The sequence below is a fragment of the Urocampus carinirostris genome, chromosome 20 (assembly GCF_059441175.1).
Source record: "Urocampus carinirostris isolate Australia breed hairy pipefish chromosome 20, RoL_Ucar_1.0, whole genome shotgun sequence".
NCBI lineage: Eukaryota > Metazoa > Chordata > Actinopteri > Syngnathiformes > Syngnathidae > Urocampus > Urocampus carinirostris.
The window spans coordinates 937,648-950,661 of NC_142368.1; the positions used below are offsets into that span (position 1 = coordinate 937,648).

Below are 13,014 nucleotides of genomic sequence, written 5' to 3' on the forward strand. Positions count from 1 at the left end.
GCAACGTTGGCTTTCATCAGCGTGAAGTGGATCGTCTGAGACGGCGCCACCGAGGACCCGTCCTCTATACTTTCATCAACTTTGCCAACTCCCGGATGCCGACTCCATTCTCCGGGAGAGAGGGGGATCTTTTCATACCGTATGCCGGATCGGGCCCACCCGTGCTTTCAATCCGGCCCGCGAGACAACAGCGGGAGAAGCGCAAGAGGAAAATGAGCCGTCGTTTGAAATATTTCCACCGGATGTCACCCAAGCCGGTGAACGCTCGCAAAACAATCGTGGTCGTATTTCTCCGTTTCTCTCCGACTCACTTCTTTATTTATTCCTTCCTCTTTGTCTTTCTCCTGTTCACTCTCTCTTTTTCCTCACTCTCTAACTCTTTCTTTTTCTCTTTCTTTCCATTTCTCTCTCTCTCTTTTTCTCTTTCTTTCCATTTCTCTCTCTCTCTCTCTAACTCTTTCTTTTTTTCTCTCTCTCTCTCTCTCTCTTTCTCTCCAACTCTTTCTTTCCATTTCTCTCTCTCTCTCTTTCTCTCTTTCTCTCTAACTCTTTTTTTCCTCTCTCTCGCTCTCCCTGACTCTCTCTCTTTGTCTCTCTCTCTCTCTCGCTCTCTCTCTCTCTCTCCTCTTTCTTACTTGTCTTTCTTTCTCACTGTGTCTCTTTTTTCTGTGTTCTCTCTATCCCTCTCTCTCTCTTTTTCTCTGTCTCTCTCTCTCTCTGTCTCTCTCTCTCACTTTGTCACTTTTTCTCCTGCTGACTCTTTTTTTCTGTCGTTTCACTTCTCCTATTCTTTTTATCTTTCTCTTTTTTCACTTTCTTTTTCTCTCTATTATCATTTCCCCCTTCTTCTCCATTCCTATCTCTATTCTGCTCTCCCCTTTTTACTCACTGTTACTTTGTCTCCCTTGTTCTCCCTATCTGTTTATCGCTCTCTCTTTCCCTCTCGGTCTTTCTCTCTCTCTTTCTCTTAAACTTACTAGTCCGGCCCTCGTGAGATTTTTTTATAGCATTTGTGGCCCCCAGCTAAAACCAGTTTGACACCCCTGCCGTATACTGTGGTACGGCAGCGCGGCGGCGCAGTGGTTAGCGCGTGTGCGGCGCAGTTCTGAGGTCATGAGATCGAACCTCCTGTATGGAGTTTGCATGTTATCCCCGTGCTTGCCTGGGTTTCCTCCCACATTCCAAAAACATGCATGTCAGGTTGATTGGCCTAACCGAAATGAACGAGCAAGCGAATTGTCTGTCCCTGTGTGCCCTGTGACCAGTTGAGGGTGTCCCCTGCCCACTGCCGCCCGGAGATAGCTGGGATGGGCTCCGGCACCCCTGCGACCCTACTGTGGATAAGCGGTGCAGATAATGAATGGATACTGTGGTACCTTGACATAAGAATCGAATCGGTTCTGGGTGTCGCTTTGTAACCTGAAACATTTGTAAGTAGGGGCGTCTTTTGAATGTAAATGCACTAATCCGTTCCAAGCACAGCAAAAGCATGATTTTTTTTTTTTATAAAAATCCTAAAAGAGCATTAGAACATGAAACACGTATATTATATGCCGACTAGATGCCACTGAAAAAAACTGTGCTAAAAGGACAACGGAAAAAAAAAAACAAATAAGGAGACTCAAAGTATCTAAAAAGTACCATATTACTTTTGAAAAGGAGAGAAATTTGAAAAAAGGAAAAGAAAATAAGGACAAAAAAACGAGAAAATTGAAGAGAAAAGAAAAGGCAAAATTGAAAAAAAATTACAAGAAAAATAGAAAAAAAGGAAAATAAAAAAAGGACAAGAAAATTGAAGAGAAAAGAAAAGACAAAAATGAAAAAAATGCAAGAAAAATAGAAAAAAAGGAAAAGAAAAGAAGGACAAGAAAATTGAAGAGAAAAGAAAAGACAAACCAAAAAAAGAAAACTAGGAAAGAAAAAGGAAAAGAGAAAAAGACAAAAAGAGAAAATAATAAAAATTTATAAAAAAAGAAAGACAAAAAGTCAAACTGAAAAATTTGAAAATAAAAATAAAAAAAGAGAAATTTACTTTTTTTCCTGTTTTTTCTTCTACAATTCCTTTCTTTCCTTTTTTTCCTCCAAGTTCCTTGTATTCATTTTCATTTTTTGACCTTTTCTATGTCTTCTTCCCTATTTTTTATTCTTTCTTAATTAAAAAACATTTTCCCCTTCTTGTCGTCTTTCTTTGAGAACGGCTGGATAAAAATTGTGAAGCGTTTTGCTTACTTCCGGTCCTCATAGTTTGTCGTCATCATTTCTGCCCCCACTGCACAGGACAGCGACATCTAGTGCACAAATATAAAACACTGTCCCTTTAAAAACAGCTTGATGATTTTATCAGCGCCACCCTTGCACAAAAGACCATTTGGCCCAACCTCACTTCCTATCTTCTGGGACCCCTGTTCTAAGTATTTCAGTTCCTCATTAGAATATATGTTTGCATTTTCCTTGCAAGTAGTAGCACAAATTGGTCGTGTCCCCTCACTACCTCTTTATAATGTGCGCAAGGCACCAGACAGCTTGGCCAAAATAAAATTGTAAGAATTTCTGTTCACTATTAGAATATAGTTTGATTATCTTTGGAAATAGTAGCGCGACTTGGTCGTGTCTCCTCTTTACAATGTTCGCGGGGCACTGGAGATACCTGATACTTTTAACTATGTTATAATATTCGATATATACAACTCAATCAAAGCATTTATCTTACTCATATTTTGATTTTATATCTTTTTGAAGTAGTGGTACAACTGGGTCGTTTCTCCTCCCTACCTCTTCATAATATACGATGTACTGGAACGTTTAGACAAAAAAAGATTATAAGCATTGCTCTTCCTCACTAGAATATATTTTTAGTTTTTATAGAAGTAGTAGTGCAACTTAGTCATGTCTCCTCTCTACCTCCTCTAATTTGCGCGAGGCACTGGAGAGACCCTATAGTCGCTTTTAACTATGTCATAATATTCAATGAGCCGACACAACTCAATCGACATTTTCAAAGCATTTATCATACTCATATTTTGATTTTCTACCTTTTTGAAGTAGTGGTACAACTGGGTCGTTTCTCCTCCCTAATGCTTCATAATATACAATGTACTAAAACGTTTGGCCAAGACAACATTATAAGCATTGCTCTTCCTCATTAGAATATATTTTCATTTTTTATAGAAGTGGGAGCATAACTTGGTTGTGTTTCCTCTTAACCTCTCGATAACGTGCAGGAGGCATTCAAGAGCTCGGGCAAGATTAAATTCCAAGCATTTCTGTTCTTCGTTAGAAAATATTTTCATTTTTCTAGAAGTAGTAGTAGTAGCGCAACTTAGTCATGTCTCCTCTTTACCAACTCTAATTTGCACGAGGCACTGGAGAGACCCGATAGTTACTTTCAACTATGTTATAATATCCATAGTGATACAACTTGGTCGTTTCTCCTTCCTACCTCTTTAGAATATACGATGTACTAGAACGTTCGGACGAGAAAAGATTATAATCATTGCTCTTCCTCATTAGAATATATTTTCATTTTTTATAGAAGCAGGAGCACAACTTGGTTGTGTTTTCTCTTTACAATGTGCGCGAGGCACTGGAGATACTCGATAGTCACTTTTAACTTAGTTATAATATCCAATGAGCTGATATTTTCAAAGTATTTATCTTACTCATATTTCGATTTTCTATCTTTTTGAAGTAGTGGTACAACTGGGTCGTTTCTCCTCCCTACCTCTTCATAATATTTGATGTACTGGAACGTTTGGCCAAGAAAATATTACAAGCTTTGCTCTTCCACATATAAACTTTCAAAGTTCAACCAAATAAATGTTGAATGTATTTCGAGTCATCCCAAGGAGGAGAATCTCTTCTCTTCACCGCCTGCTCAGATCAACATCCGGGTTGCGAGACCGAAGCGTGAGATGGCCGCCTGGACGGTTCCACGGAGAAGGTCGGCGTCTTCCGGAGGGCGGCGTTTCATCTCGGCCGTTTCGATCGATACCGGCCGGAAATGAAACCGAGGCGACTATTGATTGCCGATCTGTTCCTCTATCTACATGACAAAGTAGGACCGCTGGTTTCCAAAGGGAGCAGTCGGTCAAGAGTCTCTAGGATGGGAGTGCCGATTGTCCGGTTCTTATAAAAACTAGTCCTGGAGCACGGTAAATCGACCACACCCAAACAAGAGCTTGAGAGCCGATGTAGCACCTACTGACATCATAGGCGCCGCCAAGAGCGGCAGCCTTTGCAGCAGCTCCGTGTTATTTCGCACTTTTTGTGATTTCTTGTTTTAAGTTTCTGCTTCTATCTTCGCCGTTTTTCGTCCCGTTTGGATGACTTTCTATCCTATTAACGCACAAAAATGTGTTTATTCGAGGAATCAACTCCTTGCCCTGAAGAATTCTCGTGCCGGCGTGATGAGGGGGCCCTGACGTGGATGCTAAGGCTAAGCGGCTAGCGGCGTTATTAGTCTTGGGTACCGTCTGTAATCATGGGAAATGTGAACTCTCTCCCAATAAGACAGACAAACTGGCTGTGCTGGTGAAAAACATCAAGCGTACAGGGAGTGCAGTTTGTTGTATTTTACAGAAACGTGGCTCACGTCTAGCATCCCGGACGCTAACGTGGAGCTAACCGGAGTTACCCGGCTTCAGCGCTGTTAGGGCAGACAGAGACACAAATAGGAGGCGGACTCGCTATCTACGTGAAGACGAGGCGGTGTAACCCTGGGCACAAAGATTTCCATCTGCTGCAGGGATGTCGAACTTTTGGCCTAGCGTGTGACGTCATCCACTCCGCTGTTGCTAGACTAAAACACAGCACCCCGAGGCCATCCTGTTCATCTGTTACTAAACAAAAAAAAAAGGATACTACTGGAAGTGTGAATTTCCCTACGGGGATGTATAAAGTATCTATCTATCTATCTATCTACTGTATGCTGTTCAGCACAGGGAAGAAAACGACTGGTGTTCATCAAAGCTCAAACTAGTGATTTCTTTGATGTCTTTTCTTACCGAACTTTGATAAAACTGGGCATAAGTCAAATCAAGTCATGTTTATTTGTTTGGCCCTTAATCACAAAGAGTCTCAAAAGGCTGGATTGACTACAGACTATTATGACAGCATCCTCTGATCCAAAACCGACATGAGGGCAAGGAAAAACTCCAAAACCTCAATATGTTAGTCAAGTCATGTTTATTTGTTTGGCCCTTAATCACAAAGAGTCTCTAAGGGCAGCACAGGTCAAAGACTATTTTAAACTACAGACTATTATGATACCATCCCCTGATCTCAAACCTACATGAGGGCAAGGAAAAACTCAAAAACCTCAAGTCAAGTCATATTTATTTGTGTGGCCCTCAATCACAAAGAGTCTCAAAGGGCTGCACAGACCACAGATTATTGCAAACCACACACTATTACGACAGCATCCCCTGATCTGCAACCTACATGAGGGCAAAGAAAAACTCAAAAACCCCAACATGAGGACAATAAAGAAACCTTGAGAAGGGACTGCATAACAAGTCATTGTTCATTTGATAATTTAGCGATGTGGGAAAATACTTCCTAAAATATGTTTCTTATCAAATGTTTGACTTCATCGTGGAATTCTCCTTTTATTTTATTTGAGAAAACTAAGCAAACCCTTCATCGGGGACAAGCCGGGGTCTGAGAGTCGGCATTTTGAATAGAGACGGCTTTCAACGAGAACCAGCACTTTTAATGAGTACGCCGTCTCCGTTGCCGTGACGACGCACCGCTCCGAGCCAAAAGACGGAACATTTAATGAGTAGCACGAGAGGCCGACACTTCTGGTCGAGTCGTCATGGACGCCCCCTGCTGCTTCCAAAAAAAACATTCAAATAATAATAGATCCCCCGCAACGGAACCGAGCACTCCCGTCCTCAGGGGACGCGCGTCTCTACTTCGACTCTGCCCGTGCAAATGATCCGCTTGAGTAGGAACTTGCTGATTCCAAATCGCTGGGATTGGAGAAGATCAACTACCTGCTGCCCTTCGGGACCAGAGTCCAAAGGTATGCACCAGAATCTCCCTCGATCCAGAGAGACCCAGGAATGAAACCTTAACGGATAGATATAGATAAATGTCTAGAGAGATGTCTAGATGTCTAGATAGATAGCTGTCTATAAGTCTAGACAGATGTCTAGAAAGATGGATAGATAGATGTCAAGAGAGATGTCTAGAGAGATAGATGGCTATATGTCTAGATAGATGGATAGAGATATATAGATATAGATGTCTAAATGTCTAGATAGATAGATGTCTAGACAGATGTATGTCTAGATAGATAGATGTCTTGAAGTCTAGATAGATGTCTAGATGTATAGATATCTAGTTGGAATACTATATGTCTAGATAGATAGAGATAGATAGATGGCTAGATAGATAGATGTCTAGGTGTCTCAATAGATAGATATATGTCTAGATGGATAGATGTCTAGATAGATAGATAGCTTTGGGAAGTCATTGACTTGAAAAGCGCTATATAAATGCAGATCATTTCAGATTTCAGATAGAGATAGATGTCTAGATAGATGTTTAGGTAGATATATGTCTAGATGGATAGATGTCTAAAGGGTCTAGTTAGATGTCTAGAAGTCTAGATTTATAGATAGATAGATGTCTAGATAGATGGAAGTCTAGATAGATAGAAGTCTAGATAGATAGATGTCTAGATAGATAGATGGCTATATGTCTAGCTAGGTGGATAGAGATCGATAGATGTCTAGATAGATAGATGTCTTGAAGTCTAGATAGATGTCTAGATGTATACATATCTAGATGTCTAGATATAATACTATATGTCTAGATAGATAGATGTCTAGACATATGTTTAGATAGATGTATGTCCAGATAGATAGATATCTTGAAGTCTAGATAGATGTCTAGATGTATAGATATGTAGATGTCTAGATAGAATACTATATGTCTAGATAGATAGATAGAGATAGATAGATGTCTAGATAGATAGGTGGCTATATGTCTAGCTAGATGGATAGAGATCGACAGATGTCTAGATGTCTAGATAGATAGATGTCTTGAAGTCTAGATGTATACATATCTAGATGTCTAGATATAATACTATATGTCTAGATAGATAGATAGATAGATGTCTAGATAGGTGGATAGATGTCTAGACAGATGTTTGGATAGATGTATCTCTAGATAGATAGATAGATATCTTGAAGTCTAGATAGATGTCTAGATGTATAGATATGTACTGTAGATGTCTAGATAGAATACTATATGTCCAGATAGATAGATGTCTAGATAGATGGATAGATGTCTAAAGGGTCTAGTTAGATGTCTAGATTTATAGATATCTAGATGTCTAGATGTTTAGATAGATAGATGTCTACATAGATAGAAGTCTAGATAGAGATAGAAAGATATAGATATAGATACTTTATTCAGATACTTAATTCCGAACTCCTTTAGAAAGGCAAGACTTTTCCGGCAACACAAAAATAGCCAAACAAATCAATCAGGTCCACCGCAATGTGACTGCGCAATTCGGAGTGAGTTGAATAGTTCAGCGGTCGGGGATGAAAGCGGGGAAAACAGTCGGCATTCTGCGCCGCTCGCCCGCGGCCAAACCGCAACGTACAATCAAAATACATTCGGCATTTTGAAAATCCTCTCTCGGGGGGCTCCCCGTCACTTTGCATAGCGGACTCTTTGATTCCCTTCCTGAAACCAAATGTTATAAATATTTGCTCCTTGAGAAGTTCATTTCTACTTGGTTACAATCCAAAAATGGAGTTGTGTTTTTATTAAAGAGATGACAGAAAATGCCAGGTTGGTTCCTCACTCTTACTTTGACTACTATGCACCGTTCGTGTCACGGTTGCCATGGCGCCCGATTGGCCCCGCCCGTGTGGCGCCAGCTGCGGCTCGTTGACGGATTGGCTTTCTGTCTATTGAAGCTCAGTGCTCTTACTCTTCCTTTGTCAGTCCGTCAACGAACCTCTGTCCTGCAAAAACGTGGGTTTCGACTCGGCCCTGTTTCCTGTTGGTATTTCCTGTCCGGTATTGTTCCCGTTTATTTTGTCCTGTTTAATATCGGTTTCCAGTTTCTTTCCCGTCTAGTTTGTCCTGTTTCATTTCGATATCCTGTTTTTATGAAATGAAATGATCTGCATTTATATAGAGCTTTTCAAGTCAATGACTTCCTAAAGGGCTTTACATTGTGCTTCACATTTCCCAATAGCGGCCGTGATCTGTGCAGCCATGTAAGGCGCTAACCTCCTTATTGGGGGTATTGGGGGTTCAGTGTCTTACCCAAGGACGCTTCGGCATGTAACACGGACGAGCCGGGATTCGAACTGGGATCCCTTAATCCTAAAACGATCGCTCTACCTCCTGAGCTACTGTCGCCCCACAATCATTCCCGTCTGTCCCGTTGTTTAATATCGGTTTCCAGTTTCAATTCTGTCTAGATTGTCTTGTTTACTTTCGATATCCTGTTTCATTATTTATCCTGTCTCTCCCGTCCTGTCCTTATCTACCCCATCTGTCCGATATCTGCTCAGGCAATTGGTAGTGATCTCGTCGGCGTTTGGCTTCCTATCATTTCCCGTAAAATAAAAGGCTTGTGTGAGAACGTCACGCATTTGGGTTCTGATCCCGCTCCGGTTCTTGACAGTTCGCATCGTTGTCTCTATCGGCCAATCATGTTGCTGAAAGGTCATATCTGCTTTTTGTAACCTAGGATTTGATGAAAAGTAAGGGCTCGGGGAAGAAGCTTTAGAAAAGGTTGGAACTTTGCATCTTCTCCTGGGAAGTTCAAAGTCCATTGATGTCTTCTCTCCTCGTTCTGAGAGTCTACTAAATTATATCAACAGATTACTTGTGAAAATGAAGTCCCGATTGTTATTTTCTAAGAGACATACACAAAATCCAAATACAAACATTAAAAAGATGTAGCGTGATAGCTAATTAGCTTGAGATAACTAGCTAGCTAGATAGATCGACCAGAGTTTTGGTTTTAGAGAGGAAGAGCAAAAAATATGAGATTCCGATATCAGACGGGAGCGGCGTTGCAAAACTGTCCATGGATTCACGCAAACAGGAAGTTTCTGCAGAACTTTCAACCTGTTCGGCCTTAACGCTAGCTCAGCCCGAAGCGAGAAGAAGGAGCAAAAGTCAAACGATCGATCTGAGGTTTTGAAAACTCGACGGTTTCGAGAGTTGTAAATAAAAACGTGGAGACCGGCAGACAAGTGGAGCAATCAGCTAGAAAATGCTTACCTTCCTCAGCAGGTTGCAGATCCTCTCGATGTTCCTCAGTCTCTCCCTCTGTAGGACCACCGGGAACAAAGAAACGTAGTCACTTGCATGCTTTTATGAAATACTGAATACAAAACACCATTTTGGGCTATGAACTTCATGAAGGGGTTATTTTCAGGGGCTAGAGTGAGGCCGAGATAAGGGTAAAGGTTGTGGATGTTGGCTCCAAGGACATGAAACTTCTATGGTAGGGGAACCCTCAAGGTGAGTGAAATCAAGACCAATCACTTGGACTGTAATCAAAACATCTCAGATTGGTTTCGAAGTGTCTTCAGAAGCTCATCTTACTGAGTGATGCCAACCAGGGCCTACGAGTTGACTCTGGACCTGGTGTATGTACTCTGTGGGGGTAATGTTGTGTATTGTGAGTGGGCATGGAGAGCTGGTCCTGGTCTCTCTGGACCACCACAGAAGAAATCACAGGACTCAGCATAGTCAGCGAAGATTACTTTACTGAGTATCAGAAGTACAGCTGGAGTCACCCAGTCTCTGTTCTGTGAAGGAGAGGGTCCCTTGAGGTAAACCTGGTCTTCAGGGACTGCATGTCCTGCATGAATTTGGAGTCGAGTAGACTCTTATCAAGTTCCTACACAGCTTGCCTACAAGCTGATTTGTACCGCCAGAGTTGAATTAGAGAAAACTCCATAAAGGACATGTGGTCCTCGAGAACCACGATTGACCACGCCTGGGGTAGCTTCTCTCCGCCTTCGGATCTACTTCAACCTTGCAGGGGTTTCAAAGACAGTGCTATAATGCGAACCAGGACTTGAGGCCGCATATAAAACGGTCACAGAAACTGGTACTCAGCGGTCTTCTGAAGGGAAAGTTCTGTTCGTCAGAACCCATCTAATTGGACCGGCCGGCAGAGAGTTTGGTCGAGTTACCTTCTCGGTTTTTCAGGCAAAGGACCGGTCTTGTGGCTGTAAGGTGGTCAGCCTCTACCCCAGAGGGACCAGTAGAAATTTTCGTATATTCCGGCACATTTTCGTCCGTTTTCAGACCGAAAGGGATTTCGGCGGTGGTTAGCGGTTAGCGGTGCGTGGCCCCATAAAGAAGCCGAGAAACGCTCGAATGGGAAAAACTTCGGGCGAGCGCATTAATCATGCGTGGGCGTCGCCGGCGTGTTTAATAAGGTGTAAAAAGCATCAGAAGCGAAAAATCAGCACTCGCCCAACTGCTGACGCGGGCGCACGCCTTTTCGCTTAAGCTTTTAACGTCATCGTTAAATATTAAACCCGTTTTTTTTTTTTTCAAGAAGAAGAATTTGAAAAGGAAAAACTTCTCAGAAACTGTAAAACACAGTGATTCAATAGTGTGATGGTTTCTTAATGGATTCACCAAATTTGGTTTCTATCGCGGGTGTCAGACTCATTTCAGCTCGGGGGCCACATAGGAGAAACAGAAGCTCTCACGGGGCCACACTAGTAGATTCAAGAGGAAGAAATGAGACTGTCATTGAATTTTTAGGAATGAATGCAAAGTGTTACATAACACTGCACATCACATCCCCATTGTCAAACATGGTGGTGGCAGCATCATACTCCATGTGGCTTTTCTTCAGCAGGAAGATGGATGAATCCAAATTTAGGGCCGTTTTGCCGGACTATCTATAACAAGAGACCTGAGAAGGGGCCCAGATTCAAAAAGCAAAATCTACAATGGAATAGTTCGATACTATCAATCGAAAGGTGTTGGAATGGCCAAGCAAAATCCTGTGGAGCAGCTATGTCAAATATGTGGCCCTCGGGCCGTATTCGCCCCGGCAAGGGTTTTGATCTGGCTTGTGAGACGAGGGAAGCACAAGAGAAAAAATAGCTGCAGTTTTGGATATATTCTCTCTTTTTATCTCACCTTATCTCTCTTTATTTTCTTTCTCTCTTTTTTCTCACTTTGTTTCTTTATCTCTCTCTCTCTCTTTCACAATCAGTCTTTTTGTCTTTATCTTTCTCTCTGTCCCTCTCTCTTTTTTTTCTCCCTTTATCTCTCTATGGAAGGAAATAGCGGGATCCTATAGATTTGGATCGGTAGGCACGTTGCGCCCGTTGTGGACGGATTCGTGTCAAATGACTCAGACTCATTCCCAACTGACTTTATCCTTGTTGCCCGTGGTTCAGAAAATCCACTCTTTCACTCTTCTATTTCTCTTGCTCTCTTTTCTTTCTGTCTACCTCTCTAGCCAATTCTTTGACTCTCTTTCTCCTTTTCTCTTTCTCACTCTCTCTTTTTTTCACTTTCTCTCTCTCTCTCTCCCCCTTACTTTTTTTTATCACTTTCTTGCTCTCCCTCCCTCTCCCTTTTTTCTCACTTTCTCTTTCTCACTCTCCCTTTTGTATTTTTTCCTTTCTCTTTCTCAATCCCCCCCTTTTCTCACTTTCTCACTCTCACTTTTTTTCTCACTTTCTCACTCTCACTTTTTTTCTCACTCTCTCTTTCTCAATCTCCCCTTTTTCTCACTTTTTCGATCTTTCTTTCTCACTCTCCCTTTTGTCTCATTTTCTTTTTCTCACTCTTTCTCACTCTCCCTTTTTTCTCACTTTCTCTATTTCAATCTTTCTTTCTCACGCTCCCTTTTTATCACTTTCTTTTTCTCACTCTCCCTTTTATCTCAATTTCTCTATTTCAATCTTTCTTTCTCACTCTCCCTTTTATCTCAATTTCTCTATTTCAATCTTTCTTTCTCACTCTCCCTTTTTTTCACTTTCTTTTTCTCACTCTCCCTTTTATCTCAATTTCTCTTTTTCAATCTTTCTTTCTCACTCTCCCTTTTTTCTCACTCTCAATCTCTCTCGCTCTCTTTCTCAATCTCTCCTTCTCACTTTCTCAATTTCCCTTTTTCTCACTCTCTCGTTCTCACTTTCTTTTTCTCACTCTCCCTTTTTTCTCACTTTCTCTTTCTCACTCTCAATCTCTCTCGCTCTCCTTCTCAATTTCTCAATTTCCCTTTTTTCTCACTCTCTCGTTCTCACTTTCTCTCTCATTCTCCCTTTTCTCTCTCTCTCTCTCTGACTGCTGCTTCTTTATCCTTAATAAACACAGCCTGGGATAGCGCCCCCTTTTGGAAGGTGGGAGAAGGGAAACGGGCTGGAACGCGTCTTGCTTTTAAAGGATTCCGAGCGTTTTGGAAAGAAGTCGTCGGATTTTTTTTCCTCTGATGTACAAAAAGAGAAAAAACAGCTGTCCTTCCTCCAAGTCAGGGGTGGGCAAATTAAGGCTGGCGTGCCACACGCGGCCCCTCAGGTTTTTTCTTTCGGCCCGCCAAACCAAAATGCTCAAAATATAATGACGATAACTATAAGAGTAAATCAAGTATTACGAATAATAAAAAAAAAGACTTTCAAGGGTAGGTTGGTCTTTTTCACGGCCAAATTCAAGCACTTATACGAATACCAAGTCAATAGAATGCTATTCTTGAACATTCGGGAGAATCTAGACGCTTTTGCTCTCTTCTGAAAGAGAACACTCTGAAACTGCAAGTGCTACTAACGTTGAGTCATCCCAGTTGGAACACACGGAAATAGACATTTTTTATTCCGAACCGGTGTTGGGGTAAAAGATGCGCCGCTTCCTCCTCCCGCCTCCCTCGCGTCAGGGGTCCTTTCGGCTTCTGACCGATTAAAGCTTCGGGTTTATTCTGTGCTCGGTTATCAAATCGGGTTAATCCATCAGGGTTTGGGCAGGTTCAGGTTTTTATACGCGCGACTTGGGTCGGGATGA

General features: G+C 41.8%; 1 protein-coding gene across 3 annotated transcripts in view; it reads right to left on the bottom strand.

Annotated features, from left to right (window-relative positions):
- The window catches only part of cnih3 (cornichon family AMPA receptor auxiliary protein 3), a 64,118-nt gene that overhangs the window by 22,040 nt on the left and 29,064 nt on the right, over nucleotides 1-13,014 (bottom strand). For all 3 annotated transcript variants that reach the window (XM_088324396.1, XM_088324395.1, XM_088324394.1), the window contains exon 3: nucleotides 9,262-9,309. In XM_088324396.1, the coding sequence (XP_088180522.1) occupies nucleotides 9,262-9,309 (48 nt within the window). The remainder of the gene's footprint in view (nucleotides 1-9,261; nucleotides 9,310-13,014) is intronic.